Source organism: Natator depressus, chromosome 19 (genome assembly GCF_965152275.1).
Source record: "Natator depressus isolate rNatDep1 chromosome 19, rNatDep2.hap1, whole genome shotgun sequence".
Lineage (NCBI taxonomy): Eukaryota > Metazoa > Chordata > Testudines > Cheloniidae > Natator > Natator depressus.
The window spans coordinates 14,896,079-14,913,699 of NC_134252.1; the positions used below are offsets into that span (position 1 = coordinate 14,896,079).

A 17,621-nucleotide genomic window follows, 5' to 3' on the forward strand; every position below is an offset into this window, starting at 1 on the left:
GGTCATTTCAGGTCTACATCTGCTCTAGACCCCTACCAAACCTTGTGGTTCAGCAGTCACTTTAAGATGTTTCTTTCCTCCTTATTGCTGTAAGGCAGTGGTTCTCAACCAGGGGTCTGAGACCCCCTGGGAGCTGCGAGCAGATTTCAGGGGGGCTGCCAAGCAGGGCCAGCATTAGCCTCACTGGGGCCCAGGGCAGAAAGCCGAAGAGCCCTGCTGCATGGGGTTGAAGCCCGGGCCCTGTGCCCTTCCACCTGAGGCTGAAGCCGAAGCCTGAGCAATGTAGCTTTGTGGGGGCTCCTGTGGCATGAGGACCCCCAGGCAAGTGGCCTGCTTGCTACCCCCTAATGCTGGCCCTGGCTTTTATATGCAGAAACCCCATTATTGTGGCACAAGTGGGCCGTGGAGTTTTTATAGCATGTTGGGGGGGCCTCAGAAAGAAAAAGGTTTTCGGGGGGAGGGATAGCTCAGTGGTTTGAGCATTGGCCTGCTAAACCCAGGGTTGTGAGTTCAATCCTTGAGGGGGCCATTTACGGATCTGGGGCAAAAATTGGGGATTAGTCCTGCTTTGAGCAGGGGGTTGGACTGGTTGACCTCCTGAGGTCCCTTCCAATCCTGATATTCTATGATTCTATGAACCCCTGCTGTAAGGGGCACAAAAAAACCTGGGAAAATGGCATACATCATGAAACAGCAAGAATGAGAATATCAAGTGCACAGAACAGCTGCTTATTCAAATCTTTCCACTAACCAGCCAGGGAAAACATTTTTAGACAGAAGTGTAATTCTTTAAATGCTGACTGGATCCCATTTGCTTTGGTTTCCAATTTTTGCTTCGTGGTTTTGCTTTCATTTTGGGTGACCATGAACAATGATTACTCTGCCCATGGTAAAGTGACACACAAGCCCTGGCAGTTGTGGGGTGGGGGAGAAAAGAAAATTGGCTCTTCAGTTAGTGGTTACATTGGGTGTACCATAGATTTACAAGACAGGTTTCTAGAACCAATGAATACTATTGTCCCAGTAAGTTAGGATGGTCCCAGAATGCTTTGCTATAAGAAGTCATGATCCACTATAATAGACAGCCAACCATAACCTATGGAAACTCCTCAGTTGCACAAACACTGTTCTCCTTTAGCATACACAGACAGTTCACCACTGGAAACGCTACACATCATTAGCATGCCTACCGTAAGATCTATATTAAACTCATGTTACAAAGTTTCCAGACACATTGCTGTAATTTGTTGTGTCTTCTGCCCTAGGAAGGAGGATTTGGAAGGAATTCATTCATTAACCACCTGCCACATATACACAGAACATAGTGGCGGGTCAGAGCATAAGATGGGAAAAGGAACGAAAGGGATACAAAAAAAAGCACAAGGCAATAAGTTCATTGCATGCCCATAAGACACCAAGAGGAAAGCTATCAACCATACAGTCCAATTGAGGTACATGACAAAGCAGTCAGGTTTAGCAGAGTTTGTGTTTCCTCATTGCATATTCTAGCCCACAGTAGGTAAACTATAGTGGTGCCTGAGAAGTTAATTTGATGGTTGCGTTGACTATGATTTCCCTGCATTTTTGTACCAATACACTTGAAGTGTCACCCTAGGAAGCACTATTTGTTAAGCACCAATAATCCCTTCAAGTGAAAGCTGAACGGATTTCTATAACAGAACAACATTAACTGGAAACTAGATTAATTAGACTGCCACCAATGATTAGTTCTTTAATCCAGCCATTAAATCCAGATCAAATCAACTATGATCTAGTTGAAGCACTCAAGCATTAGCAGCTATGTCCTGTTTATATTCTGAAAAAGTTTAGAATGTTCTGCACTTCATATGGAATGTTACAAACATGTTCCATATCCACCCAGGCCTCTGTTAGACATGGCAGCCTTCAGATTTGTACTGAGCAGCTTGGAATGACAAAGCAGAGAGGGCCGGAAGAGAGGGGGCTCCCTTTTATAAATAGTAACCTTGTTACTAGCAGAGTTGGCTGGAAAATGGAAATCCCATCCTGTGACAGATTTCATCTGACAAATTTTTCATCCCAAAAAGAGACAAAAGTCAAAACTATCAGATTTTTCATGGGAAGGGATTTCCAGAAAACTCTGTTTGGGGAGAGCCAAACCAGAAGCTTTTGGCTTTCTGTCTGGCCACCTGGAAGGCTCTTTGCCTACAGGCAGAAACTGAAACTGACTAAAGCCTTCCAGGCAGGCAGGCAGGCAGCCAGCCAGGGAGCCTTCATTTAGATTTTCCTGATGGAGAGCTGAAATTACCCAAGAAAACTGAAGTTCCCCCCTGGGTAATTTGGGAGAAAAAGAGGGAACATATTCCATTGGAAAATCATTCTAATGTAAGATTCCTGATCAACTCTAGTTACTAGGCAGTTTTGAAATTATTAGCCCAAGATAAACATGCCCGTGAGGGGATTACTTCTGACATTCCTTACCCAGGTCAGAATTGAAAACCTGCTACTTCTATGACCATAAGTGGTACAACCTGTACTGGTCAACGCCGAGTGCTGGGCACTGGTAATTACCCCAGAAACCTCAGGAAGCGCCAACAGCTTTGGGCATATGAGCGCCTGGGGAGGGTAGTGGAACCCTTGATGGAGGAAATGCCATCAAAAGGTGGATGAGCAAATTCACTCAGTGTTTTTGCCAATGACATCCTCACAGGACAGATTGGGCCCTTCAGCTGTAGCGGATAACCTATCTAGGAGTGGAGCCCCGAAGGGCAGGCAGATAGAAGATCTCCTCTGCACTGGCAACTCCTGCAGCACAGCTGGTTCCAAACGTATCAACTCCCGTCCTTCCTTTGGTCCAAACCAGTGAAGTCAAGAGGGGGGATGCTGACACATGGGCAAAGCAGGGCCTCCACATCAACTGCCTAGACTATTGCAGCCACATCACTCCATCCTTGCTGGCAACATGGTCACAACATGGAAGGTGGCAGTTATGGGTTATATGCTCTCACTTGATTGGCGTAGAGGAGGGTTCCACAGGTCACCTTCGATGGTGGGAGGAATCACTGTGTTCCATTGGTCAGCCACCGCCCGCCACAAAGCCAGGCAGCCCCCGGACAGTCAGGTGCTGACCCGCCATGGTCTGTCTGCCTCATGGGGTGCATGGGGCTAGACCAAAAGTTGAAAGGCAGACTGAAACCTTGGTTTCTTATTTTTGCCAAATACAAGAACTTTCCAGCTTGGAAGTTGGAATGTTGGGACCATGTGTCCGGGATTTACAAATGATGACCTACAATACACAAGCAGCATACAGAAGTCAGCTTTGATAGACCATGGGCTGTACAAACTCAATGTTGACATTGCAGCACGTCAGGAAACAAGACTTGCAGATGCTGGTTCTGTCCAACAGACCAATTACACCTTCTTTTGGCAAGGTAAAAGCAGTGAAGAAAATTGTCTGCACGGTGTTGGTTTCGCTGTGAGAAACAAGTGGGTAAAGCTCCTAGAAACACCCATTGGGAAGTCGGAGCGTATCATCTCACTTAAACTTCAGATGACCATCAGCTCTGTGAACATTATTAATGCCTATGCACCAACACTCAAATCTAACCCTGAGGAGGATATATTATATAACTCTTTGCATCAAGTCATCAAAAGAATACAATCAAATGAGCAACTTTTCCTCCTTGGTGACTTTAATGCAAGAGTCGGTGCAGACAACAACTCATGGCCAGGTTGCCTAGGACATTTTGGCATTGGCAAGATGAATGAGAATGGACAAAGACTTCTTGAATGCTGCCCCCAAACCAAATGTGCATTACCGATTCATATTTTACAGGAAAAGAGTGCCACAAAGTGTCATGGTGACATCCACGATCAAGCCACTGGCACCAATTAGACCTTGTTGTCATCAGGAGGAAAGATCTACCCTTCGTGCAGAACACTCACACATTCCACAGTATTGATTGTGACATTGCTAATACTCAAGGAGTGGTCAAAGTGAAGATTACAGCCAAGAAACTAGACAGAGCAAAACCTAGGCCCAAGCCCCAAATCAATGCTATTAACACTGCAAACCAGAGGAAATGTCAGGAGTTTGTGAAGACTTTTGAACTTAGCAAGCATGAGAAGTCATTACCCGAGGAGGCAGAGGAATCTGGGGAAGATTTAAGAACAATCCATGAAGTACATAAAAGGTGGTTACAAGGAGGAGGGAGAAAAATTGTTCTTCTTAACCCCTGAGGATAGGACAAGAAGCAATGGGCTTAAAGGCTGGTTTAGGTTGGACATTAGGAAAAACTTCCTAACTGTCAAGTGGTTAAACACTGGACTAACTTGCCTAGGGATGTTGTAGAATCTCCATCATTGGGAATTTTTAAGAACAGGTTGGACACACACCGGTCAGGGATGGTCTAGATAATACTTAGTCCTGCCTTGAGTGCAGGGGATTGGACTAGATGACCTCTCGAGGTCTCTTCCAGTTCTATGATTCTATGGAACAGCTTTAGCTACATTGGGAACACAGCCTATCTGGAACACAAGAAACCAACAAAGTACCAAAGTGAGACTTCGACATGCAAAAATTGAGGTACAGCGAGCAAGCAGACGTTTTGCAAATCATTACCGATCAAGGTCTGTGAAGAGATACAGACAGCCTCAGACACAGGAAACCTCAAAGTCATGTATGATGGCCTGAAGAAAGCTCTAGGTCCCACACTGTCAACAAGGTTGCCACTCTCAAATTGCACAGCAGTGAAATCATTATAGATTAAAACAAGCAGTTGTCTTGTTGGGTTGAACACTATTTAGAGCTATACGTACAAGAAAGAAACACCACCAGCGAATCACTAGACCAAATGCCAACTCTACAGGTCATGCCAGAGCTAGATGTGGAGCCCGCTGTAGAAGTGGGCAAGTGGCAAGGCTCCTGGAAAAGATGGCATCCCAGCAGAAATCCTCAAGTGCGGGAAAGACAGCCTATTACCATATCTTCTTCAGCTGCTACTTAGATGCTGGAAAAAGGGTGAGGTACCACAAGAGATGCGTAACGCAAACATCATCACGTTGTATAAAAATAAAAGGCGAAAAGGTGATTGCAACAACTACATGGGTATCTTGCTACTAAGTGCAGCAGGAAAAGCTTTCGCAAAAGTCATCTTAGTGCGCTTACAACAGCTGGCGAATCGTGTCTACCCTTAATCACAGTGCAGATTCAGGGTTGGAAGATCAACTATAGACATGATATTTTCTCTGCATCAACTCCAAGAAAAGTGCAGAGAGCAAAACTGACCATTGTACATTGCCTTTGTGGACTTAACCACACAGTAAGCAGAGCAGGTCTATTTGCAATACTAGAAAAGATAGGATGCCCACCAACCTTGTTAAGTCTTATACATTCATTCCACAACAACATGAGAGCACCCATCCAGTTTGACGGGTCCACTTCAGACAGGTTTGAGATGAAAAGTGGGGTAAAGCAAGAATGTGTTCTTGCCCCTACACTCTTTTGAATCTTCTTGGTACTCTTGAACTGTGCGTGGACATGTTTAAGGACATGAAAGATGGAGCGTATACAAGATCAGATTGGTTGGAATAGTTTGAAGAGTTTCTTAAGTCAAAAAGGTGCTAATCAGAGAACTTGTATTTGCTGATGATGCTGCCCTCATAGCCCACAATGAAGATCTACTACAAGAACTCATGGACCACCTTTCAAGTGCCTGTCAGGCATTTGCTCTCACCATCAGCATCAAGAAAATGGTTGTATTAGGAAAGGGGGTTCCACAAGATCCTTCAATTACCTTAAACGCACACCAGCTAGTAGTCGTCCAAAAGTTCAGCTGTTTAGGTTCTACAGTGACCACCAACCTCTCACTTGATGAAGAACTAAATGCTCGCATTGCAAAGGCTGCCACCATCTTTAGCAGACTAACTAAAATAGCATGGAACAACTCAGAGCTTGCCATCAAGACCAAAATTCTAGTGTACCAAGCTTGCGTCCTCAGCGCTCTCATGTACGGTGGGGAAACATGGACAACTTATGCTCATCAGGAGAAAAGGTTAAACAGTTTCCATCTACGTTGTTTACACCGTATACGCAACACCAAATGGCAGGATAAAGTCACCAATGCAGAAGTTCTTCAAAGGACAAATTCACCAAGTGTAACAGCCCTGCTCAAGCAAAGATGACTGCACTGGCTGGACCCTCTGAGTAGGTTGGAAGACGGATGCATACCCAAGGACATGCTATACAGGGAGCTATCACAGGGACCAAGAACAACAGGATGTCCCAAGCTCTGCTATAAAGACACATGCAAGCGAGATATGAAGGAATTTGGAATTGATCCTGACCAATGGGAAATCTTGACAAGTGATTGTAACAAGTGGCGCCATTGTGTCCATCAGGGTATAGAAGCTGGCTCCTACAGCTTGAAGAATAAAGAACCCAGAGGAAGCAAGCAGCTCCCAACCAAGATACATACATTTGCAATAACTGCCAAAGATCATGCAAATCTCGGATTGGCCTATTCAGTCACATGAGACATTGTAAACATCTACATCATAGCCTGCAATTCCTACAGTCTCTCATAGATGAAAGGATGCCAACAAGCCTTACCCAAGAGATTTCTTTGCACTGGAGTAAACCCAATGCAAATAAAATTGGTTATTTCTTTCATAGATTCTGTAACATGACATTCTATGGCCATTTAGTTCACCTCTGGGTGTCAATGCAGGATTCTTCACTGCACATTTTCTAGTATTTGATCAATTCTAATTTTAATGTCCAGAGCAACTGAGCTTCTTCCATTTCCTTTGGGAGACCATTCCATTATCAGGCGACCTCACAGTTGAGAAGGTTTTCCAGGTTTTCATTTGATTTTTCCTTTTAATAATTTCCTCTTATTACTCCTAAGTTATTTTTCTACCACTCTGCTGCTTACACCCTTCAATTATTTGTATGCTTCTGTACACCTGTAGTCATTGCTTAGGACATGTCTACACTACAGAGTTTTGTCAACTAAAGTTATGCTGCTTTAATTAAACCATTGTTGCATGTCCACACTATGCTCCTTGTGTTGGCAGAGCACATGCACACTAGCAGCTCTTGCATCGACACAGAGCACTGCACTGTGGGTAGCTATCCCGCTGTGCAATTGGCTATCCCATTGTGCAATCCCACAGTGCACTGTGGGTAGCTATCCCACTGTGCAACTGGTGCTTTGGGAAGGTTTTGCAATGCCTCATGGGGCAGGCACAGAGTCACATGATGCAGGTTTCTTAATCCCATCATTCCATGGGCATCCTACTAGATTGCCAGCTGCTTTTCATCTGAAGTGCGTGTGGGGGAGAGGTGAGGCGTGTGTGTGTGTAGAGACAGAGACAGACTGTATATTGGGAGAGTGTAAGAGAAAGTGGGGGAGGAGTGTGTATGTGAGAGAGACAGTGTGTGTTGGGGAAGTGTGCGTGCTGGGGGAAGAGTGAGTCTGTCAGCATGCTGTCTCTAAATTCAGACAGCAACCAGAAGCAGTCAGTCCTGAGGCAGGGAGAGGGAGATGCCCCCAACATCAGCCCCACCTCCATCCCCAGCTCAGCACAGCAGTCTCCCTCCCGCCTCCTACAGCGGCAGCCTGCTTGCTGCAGTGTTCCCAGTGCAGGGGAGAGCAGGATTCCACAGTAACGATTTGCTCTTTGCTGCCAGAATGGAGCAGCACACTCAGCTGTCAGAACTTCCTGGAGCTCTGAGAGGGGAGGGGCGTATGCCTTTGTAGCTGGAATCCAGGGCAGCCAAGTTCATAACAATGAGCAGAGCGGTCACAGTGGGTATTGTGGGATACTGGGGGAAGCCAGTTTTGGCGACAGAACAAACAGCTGCGTCTACACTGGTGCTTTGTCATTTTAAAATTGCTGAAAAAAGCTTTATGCCTCTCGTTGAGGTGGTTTTATTTTGTTGCAAAATAGGAGAGTTTTGCCGACAAAACTAGCTTTGCAATGCCTACACTTCCACTGTTTTGTGTGGTGCAGACAAGGCCTCAGACAATCCATGTGTAATTGCCTTAGGTCAGACCCTCCATCCCCTTTGAGAACGTTGGTTGTTCTATCTGAACTCCCTGTGGTTTGTCATCCAGTGGCGTATTCTTCTCTACAGCGTTTAAAGTTATATTAGGCATTTTGATTGCCATATCTTATTGCTGCTGATCATTCTCTTGCCTAGTCTTTTGGTATTACAGGTGTCTCTCCCCCTTCAGAATATTATCTTCTCATTACTTCTCCTAATTTAGGATTCTAGAATTTTGTTAGCGTGATATTTACTCCCTCTTCTAAATCATAAGTGAAGCTTAAAATAGTTTCAGCTCCATCACAGATCCTGCTCTAATCTGCAGAAGCCTGAACAAAGCTTGATACATGGCTGTTAATTCCCCTTGTTTATGACCCTTCCACCAGTTTTTGGTCCATAGCAAGCAGATATGAATGGCTTTTGACCCCAGTACAACTACCAAATTCCCTTCATCCACCAAGTTAGCCTTTTTGGGAGAACTAGAGTCATGTTTACGCCCTGCCACACCACACACACTCCGCCTCTACTGCCACCCTCCCACCATGCAGAGTTTTGCTCAGGATACTGCTCACTAACCAGAACAGACCTAGTCCATTTCCATCATCCACATGCACACTTACATGTTTGTTCAGCTAATACTTACAGGTTTTCCTGCAATTTGCTGGAGTCCTGTTTGGTTCCAAGCTGGCTCATCAAATTCTTTATCTGAGAAGCTGAGGAAAAGAGTTTACAATGGCTTGGTGATTTGTAAGGCAAGGCAAGACCATTTTAAAACAACACATTAGACTCCTTCTGGTTATTTTTCTTGAAGTTCCCCTTCTAGCTGCATGACCATCTCTCCCATAGAAATGTTGCTATCAAAGTTTTGTTGAAGTAAGGCTTGCCCACCTCTTTAAAATGGACCTGTACCTGTTGTCTCAATCTAGATGGAATAAATGGGCCAAAGATGTTAACATAACCCAGTCATTGTCCAACATTAAATAGTATTAAACAAGGTCTGCTTAGTACCATGGCAAATAGCATTAAAAACATTAAGGAGTCCAGTGGTTAAAAACATTGTAACCTTTTATTAAAGATAAAGAAAAGAAGGAAAAACAGTGAACGCATTAGAAAAGTAAAATATTAAATAAGTCTTCCATTTTAACATCCCATGTTCCCTTTCCCTTTAACTGGAGAGGGTTGTAGAAGGAAACCCAGTCCCGCCCCCAGTTTGACAGTCTCTGTGAGGTGTCAGATGGCAATAACTGTCCTTTTGGGGAAGAGAGAAGGTAGTTGAGAGGGGCTGGAGTTGTTATTGCTGCTGTTAAAGTTCAATCCCATTTAATCTCAGGTGGTGCTGGGATTCAGCAGGAGCTGGTAGGGGTGGCGATGTCATCAGGGTCGCTCTCTCGGGCCTGGTCTGGGTATCTCTCCGGATCAGAACAACAAGGGCCACGTGTCCCACCAAACGCAGCCAGGAGGGGAAGCTTGCTTCGGTAACCCCTGTCTGTTGTTTTCCTCAAAATCTCTTTATTTAAGGACTCAAAAGGGAAGTGATGGGTAAAATAGCCAATCCCCTTATTTTGTACACCGATTACGCCTACTAGTGACACACCAATTTTGGCTAATTAATTTCCGGTTCTACATCTCCTGTTTTTACCAAGCATGGTATCAACACACTCCTTGAATTATATCAGTGTGGCCTTTTTTGTTTGGGTTGATTTAGTCTCTCTGGTTCTCTTGCACATTTATTACATTCTTTATTGAAAATAACTTGACCTACTTTCCATGCTAAATTTCTAAGCAAGCAAAAGTTATAGACCAATTGTCACAACAGACCTTACCCTAAATTCTTTTTGTTAGACCAAGTGGGGGTGTCTGAAGTAGTCTAGTCATTGATTTGTAGAATGCTTACAAGTGACTAGAGCCTTACCAAAGGGTTTAATAAAATTAGGGGCACCACCAATTTAGAAAGTCACATTTCTGAGTTTACCTGCTGATACAAACATCTAGTATTGCTATAAGAGAGGAAAGTTATTTCTCCATTTTGTTTACTTTAGACCAATGGTTTTCAAACTTATTTGATCGGGCCCTCCTCCTTCTTCGTGTTGTAGTTTACGTGCCCCTCCCCCCCAAGTACATATACTGCCACCCAGCTCTAAAGGCAGAGCGGAGAGCAGCAGCTGCTGGCCAGGCACCCAGCTCTGAACACAGCACTGCACCAGCAGAAGCACAGAAGTTAGGTTGGCGAAGTGGTATTTGTCAATATCACTTTTCACACCAGACTTGGTGCCCATTGCTACCCTTACTTCTGCGCTGCTGCTGACAGCCCACCACGTCCAGGTGAGGGATTGTGGGGAGGGAAGGAGAGCCTGAGCCCAGGTGGCAGGTATCCCTGCCTCCCGGGTGTGCACAACTCTTCTGCACAAGGCCCAGCCACCCAGGGCTGACAGCCAGAACTATAAAAAAACAAAAACAAACAAACAGCATACAGCCTGCGCCTCCCTTGACACATTCCCACGCATCCTTGGGAAGTCTGCCCCATAGTTTGAGAACCACCGCTTTAGACAAAAAGTGCTTTCAATAGTCAGTTTCATTACAATCAATTTTTCCTGCGTGTGTTTGTGAAAGACAGCAAGAGGGGAGAGAAACAATTACAAACACAAAAACATGGTTGTGAAGTTGCTGAAGTTATAAGGGACTCAGAGGCAGGTGCACAAGACTACTTTAAAAAAAAAAAAAAAAGGTCTAAACGGAGTAGTTTAAGTTCATGATATACCTCTAAGCACTGTGGAAAACCTCAAGTAGCTACCCTTACCTATTACACCCAGCTCCAGCCCCCAGTATGACAGTTTTGGAGCTGAACAGCAGGAGTCGTTCACGACTTCTTAGCAAGCAGTGTAAAAATCTGAATAAACTTACAGGACAGATATTGCCTTTATAGCACTGGCCTCATGAAGAGTTTGAATTGGACATTCAGCCAGTAAAATGATCTGTTCCATGCAGAGTTCCCCAGCACGGTTTTTCGCCTGTGATGTTACCAACAAAACATGCTTGTCATCAGTGGAAGCAGGAGACAGCAGCCACCGACTTTGGAGGAGTATGAGCATTTCTGGTACTCTAGTTACTGGGCTGTTCTACTTGAGCTATTAGAATACTGTGTAGTTGCAGGTCATCTGTGAAATGAGTGTCGCATTGGGAAGGAGGAAGAATCTTAGAAGATGTATGAAAACAACTTGCATTTAAGTGGGCTAAACACGATTCTTCAAGTCTACTTCTTCTTGTTGACTATTTCAGTTACAATCTTGTTACAGTGGGATTAGAATGTATATGAACCCTGCCACTGTTATCTTTTGAGAACAATTGAGAGTCAGAATGGAGAGTGACAAGTGAATCAATTCCATCATACCAGAAGAATGTTAGGCCTAGTCTACACAAAGAAGTTGCACTATTTAACTAAAACTGTTTGTAAATCAATTTAGTTTAATTGGTGTGACTTCATTTGGATTGTGTCTTGGATCAAGTCACTTATGTTGGGTTTGGTCATGAGCCATACTGGAGTGTATTTAAACTACACTGATTTGCATTTAACAATGTCTTTTAATGTAATGCCTAGCAGCACATATAGTACAGTGTGGCTTTATGGAATAATTAAATACTGGAACTCAGAGCCTTGCCTGGGTAGCATGTTGATTTCCTGGAGTTCGATTAGTTCTCACAGTACACAGTTGTGTAGTGAACTCCCCATGCACTAGGCTGAATACCTACCCGAAGGAGCCAAGCATCACAGATTTCATGCCAGAACAACTCTTGTGATGGGTCACAAGTCCAACATCTTCTAGAAAATCATAGAACTTGAAGGGACCTCAAGAGATCATCTAGTCCAGTCCCCTGCACTCAAGGCAGGACTAAGTATCATCTAGACCATCCCTGACAGGTGTTTGTCCAACCTGCTCTTAAAAATCCTCAATGATGAAGATTCCACAATCTCCCTAGGTAGTTTATTCCAGTGCTTAACCACTCAGAGTTAGGAAGTTTTTCCTAATGTCCAACCTAAACCGCCCTTGCCGCAATTTCGTAGAATCATAGAATAATAGGGTTGGAAGAGACCTCAGGAAGTCATCTAGTCCAGTCCCCTGCTCAAAGCAGGACCAACACCAACTAAACCATCCCAGCCAGGGCTTTGTCAAGCCGGGCCTTCCACCACCTCCCCAGGTAACCCATTCCCGTGCTTCACCACCCTCCTTCTGAAATACTGTTTCCTAATATCGAACCTAGACCTCCCCTACTGCAACTTGAGACCATTGCTTCTTGTTCTGACATCTGCCACCACTGAGAACAGCCGAGCTCCATCCCCTTTGGAACCCCCCTTCAGGTAACTGAAGGCTGCTATTAAATCCCCCCTCACTCTTCTCTTCTGCAGACTAAATAACCCCAGTTCCCTCAGCCTCTCCTCGTAAGTCATGTGCCCCAGCCCCCTCAACATTTTTGTTGCCCTCTGCTGGACTCTCTCCAATTTGTCGACATCCCTTCTGTAGTGGGGGGACCAAAACTAGACGCAATACTCCAGGTGTGGCCTCACCAGTGCCGAACAGAGGGGAATAATCACTTCCCACAATCTGCTGGCAATGCTCCTACTAATACAGCCCAATACGCCATTGACCTTCTTGGCAACAAGGGCACCCTGCTGACTCATATCCAGCTTCTCGTCCACTGTAATCCCCAGGTCCTTTTTTGCAGAACTGCTGCTTAGCCAGTTGGTCCCTAGTCTGTAGCGGTGCATGGGATTCTTCCTTCCTAAGTGCGGGACTCTGCACTTGTCCTTGTTGAACCTCATCAGATTTCTTTTGGCCCAATCCTCTAATTTGTCTAGGGCCCTCTGTATCCTAACCCTACCCTCCAGCGTATCTACCTCTCCTCCCAGTTTAGTGTCATCTGCAAACTTGCTGAGGGTGCATCCACACCATCCTCCGATCACTTATGAAGATATTGAACAAAACCGGCCCCAGGACCGACCCTTGGGGCACTCCACTTGATACCGGCTGCCAACTAGACATGGAGCCATTGATCACTACCCGTTGAGCCCGACAATCTAGCCAACTTTCTATCCACCTTATAGTCCAGTCATCCAGCCCATACTTCTTTAACTTGCTGGCACGTTAACACGTTGACTGTTCTTGATCCCCTTCCTCTCCTCCAAGTGCTTCAAAATGGATTCTTTGAGAACCTGATCCATGATTTTGCTGGGGACTGAAGTGAGGCTGACTGGTCTGTAGTTCCCCAGATTCTCTTTCTTCCCTTTTTTAAATATGGGCACTATAATTGCCTTTTTCCATCGTCCGGGACCTCCCCTGATCGCCACGAATCTTCAAAGATAATGGCCAATGGCTCTGCAATCACATCAGCCAACTCCCTCAGCACGCTTGGATGCATTAGATCCGGACCCATGGACTTGTGGATGTCCAGCGTTTCTAAACAGTCTGTAACCTGTTCTTTCACCACTGCAGGCTGCTCACCTACTCCCCATGCTGTGTTGCCCAGTACAGGAGTCTGGGAGCTGACCTTGTCTGTGAAGACCGAGGCAAAAAAAGCACTGAGTACTTCAGCTTTTTCCACATCATCTGTCACTATGTTGCCTCCTCCATTCAGTAAGGGTCCCACACTTTCCCTGACCACCTCCTTGTTGCTAAACATACCTATAGAAACCCTTCTTGTTACCCTTCATGTCCCTTGCTAGCCCATTTAAGTCCATTGCTTCTTGTCCTATCCTCCAAGGTTAAGAACAACAATTTTTCTCCCTCCTCCTTGTAACAACCTTTTATGTACTTGAAAACTGTTATCAAGTCCCCTCTCAATCTTCTCTTTTCCAGACAAACAAACCCAAATTTTTCAATCTTCCCTCACAGGTCATGGTTTCTAGGCCTTTAATCATTTTTGTTGCTCTTCTCTGTACTTTCTCCAATTTGTCCACATCTCTCCTGAAATGTGGTGCCCAGAACTGGACACAATACTCCAGCTGAGGCCTAATCAGCGTGGAGTAGAGCGAAAGAATTACTTCTCGTGTCTTGCTTACAACACTCCTGCTAATACATCCCAGAATGATGTTTGCTTTTTTTTTTTTGGTGCAAGTGTTACACTGACGACTCATATTTCGCTTGTGATCCACTATGACCCCCAGATCCCTTTTCACAGTATTCCTTCCTAGGCATGTCATTTCCCATGACATGCATCTGACGAAGTTGGTATTCACCCACGAACTAACCCACGTCTGTTAGTCTATAAGGTGCCACAGGACTCTTTTCCGATTTCCCATTTTGTATGTGTGCAACTGATTGTTTCTTCCTAAGTGGAATACTTTGCATTTGTCCTTATTGAATTTCATCCTATTTACTTCAGACCATTTCTCCAGTTTGTCCATATCATTTTGAATTTTAATCCTATCCTCCAAAGCACTTGCAACCCCTCCCAGCTTGGTATCGTCCGCACACTTTATAAGTATACTTTCTATGCCATTATCTAAATCATTGATGAAGATATTGAACAGAACCAGACCCAGAACCGATCTCTGCAGGACCCTGCTCGTTATGCCCTTCCAGCATGACTGTGAACCACTAATAACTACTCTCTGGGAAAGATTTTCCAACCAGTTATGCACCCACCTTATAGTAGCTCCATCTAGGTTGTATTTCCCTAGTTTGTTTATGAGGTCATGCGAGACAATATCAAAAGTGTTACTAAAGTCAAGTTATACCATACGTACCGCTTCCCCCCCATCCACAAGGCTTGTTACCTTGTCAAAGAAAGCTATCAGGTTGGTTTAACACTATTTGTTCTTGACAAATCCATGCTGACCGTTATTCATCACCTTATTTTCTTCTAGGTGTTTGCAAATTGATTATTTGCTCCATTATCTTTCCGGGTACAGAAGTTAAGACTGACCAATCTGTAATTCCCCAAAGTTGTCCTCTAAGTAAAGCTCAAAATAGTCTTCAAAGTGACAGAAAGCTTTCAGATAGTACTCTATGCACAGATGACAGAAGCCAAGAAAGATGAAGAATGTAATTTCTGTTTAAAACCCACACAAATGGGGGAAATTGACTACAACGAAATTTACTACTGAAAGCACTTTTGGTCTAAAGTAAACAAAATGGAAAAGTAACTTCTCTGTCTGTTACAGTAATATTAGGCGTTTGTATCAATAGATAAACTCAAGTGTGACTTCTAAGTTGATGGTGCCCCTTTATTTTATTTAAGGCCTTTGATAAAACATGTATGCCTTGACTATTTTGAGAAACTCTTGTGCTAGTCCCACACCCCATGTGCTGCTCTGTGTTGGCACTAGTCAGGAGTAATGATCTAATAAGGGGCATAGCAGGAGGAGGATTCAATTCTGTTTCATCCAACTGAATTTAGGGCTGAATCCTGATCTGGGTATCTGGGCAAGAGGATAATAATCCTGCAACCCCCTAAGTGCAAGATCAGGCCACAAGTTGGCCAGCTAGTTTGTCTGATGTTCTGCTGTCATGGAGTTAGCTAGCAGGATAAACAGCAAGTTGACAAGGGACCCTTGATTTTTCATAAGGAGTGAAAGGGCTTTACAGAAGGAGGGTAAGATTTGAGACATCGGGTTCTCCCCTTGCTGGCCTGCAGTGGAAGTTGTTTTGTTTCATGTTTATAAACTAAACTGATTACTAAAATATTGAGCTGAGGGTTCTGCAATTTCTACTGATACTTGATGAGAAGAGTTGTAAGCATGTTTGTTTCACTTTAGATAAGAAGTACATAAATTCTGTGCTAGCTAGCACGTGCTGCTGGTCAGAGGAAGCCTTCACTGTCTCATGGGAGGAAGAGAAGCAGACATCGTAATGGAGGGAAGTCAGGGGCTGATGAAGAGAACTTCCAGGAAAATAAGTCCCTTGGAAAGTCAGGAATGGCCTAGCTGGTGTTAAGCCAGAGGGCGAGCATAGTGTCAAGGGATGACCAGCTGTTGCAGCAACATGGATGGGTTAGTCTGACAAAGCACACTGATGAACACGGCCAAATTACAAGGGAGCTGCTGTGGTTGATTGACCTCCTTCCCGGGCTGTGTTCAGTTACTTGAGGTCACTTAGATACCTGCTACCATTTTTAGATTTTAGAAATTCCATATAACTGCTTCCAAGAGAGCAGTAGAAACTCTCCTGCAGACAACCAACTGCCTAGTAAGAAATACATGATTCCAATTAGTTATCTACTTTCGAATTTTAATGCCATCATTCAATATTTTCCTACACTGGGAAAGAGGTGAAGAGACACTGCAATGCAAAGAGAGACTAAAGACAAGGATGGAGAAGAAAATCAAGGGAAACAGCGAGGGCAAGGTCTGGGTGCAGTATGAAGCAGCAGCAAGGGGGAAGCTGCAGGAAGAGTTACTGCCAAGGGGAGCAGGACGGGAAGGGGATGCAGGGCCATGGGGGAGGCAGGGAAGGGGCCTGTCAGGGGCAGCCGGGAAGGAGTGTCAGCAGCAGCACTTCCCGGGGCTGGGAAGGAGGGGCTGGGATGGAGAGAACCAGGGCTGGTCAAAGCCCGGGGCCCTGGGATGGCACGAGAGGGGCTGGGGGGGGGGAACCGGCGGGGGGGAGGGGGCTGGGCAAGAGGGGCCGGCGGGGGGGAGGGGGCTCAGTCGGGGGGGGGGGACCGGCGGAGGGGGCAGGCGGGGGGGACCGGCGGGGGGAGGGGGCTGGGCCCGAGGGGCCGGCGGGGCTCAGTCGGGGGGGGGGGGACCGGCGGAGGGGGCAGGCGGGGGGGACCGGCGGGGGGAGGGGGCTGGGCCCGAGGGGCCGGCGGGGCTCAGTCGGGGGAGGACCGGGGGGGACCGGCGGGGAGGGGGCTGTGGCAGAGGGGCCGGCGGGGGGGGGATCGGCGGGGGGGGCTGGGCCCGAGGGGCCGGCGGGGCTCAGTCGGGGGGGACCGGCGGGGGGGGAGCGGCGGGGGGGGGCTGGGCCAGAGGGGCCGGCGGGGGGGGAGCGGCGGGGAGGGGGCTGGGCCGGCGGGGGGGACCGGCGGGGGGTGGGGCCGGGCCGCACTCACTGCACTGAGCGATGCGCTGCACGTTGGCGCTGCAGGTCTGGATGATGCCGCTGAAGTCCCGGGGCGGAGGCTGCCCCTGGGGGCCCCCGGGCCGGCGCGCGTCCAACGGGCCGTAGGACATGGCGGAGCCGGGCTGGGGCCAAGCGGGCTGGGGCCGGGCAGCCGGGAGAGCAGCTGGGCAGAGCACGGTCCCACCCACTGCGCGTGCGCCCTAGCGCCCGGCACAAGGCACCGCCCTCCCCCGGGTGGCGCATGCGCGCTCGCGGCCTCGTCTCCGCGGCAGGGTGCTTGGTCCCCATGGTTACGGGGACGCGGCGTGACGGGGGGGGGGCTCGCCCCGTCCGGAGCCCAAAGGCCGCGCCGCTGCCGGGCGGGCCAGCCAGCCAGAGCCTGCGCGGGGCGGGGCCCCCTGGAGGGCGCGGGGCCGCGGGGGCGGACTCCTCCGGGGCTCCGGGCGAAGCGGGCCGGGGGGAGGGGGCGAGCCGGGCGCGGGCCGCCGGGGGGCCGCTCTGGCCGGGGGGCCGCCGCCGGAGTCTCACGCAGC

The 17,621-nt window shown here is 47.0% G+C and overlaps 1 protein-coding gene across 1 annotated transcript in view; it reads right to left on the bottom strand.

Annotated features, from left to right (window-relative positions):
* The window catches only part of STX12 (syntaxin 12), a 31,036-nt gene extending 13,752 nt beyond the window's left edge, over positions 1-17,284 (bottom strand). The window contains exons 1-2 of the mRNA XM_074934317.1: positions 17,078-17,284; positions 8,673-8,742 (exon numbers count right to left, since the gene is read on the bottom strand). Of these exons, the coding sequence (XP_074790418.1) occupies positions 8,673-8,742; positions 17,078-17,198 (191 nt within the window). The 5' untranslated portion in view covers positions 17,199-17,284. The remainder of the gene's footprint in view (positions 1-8,672; positions 8,743-17,077) is intronic.
* Positions 17,285-17,621: the final 337 nt, after the last annotated feature.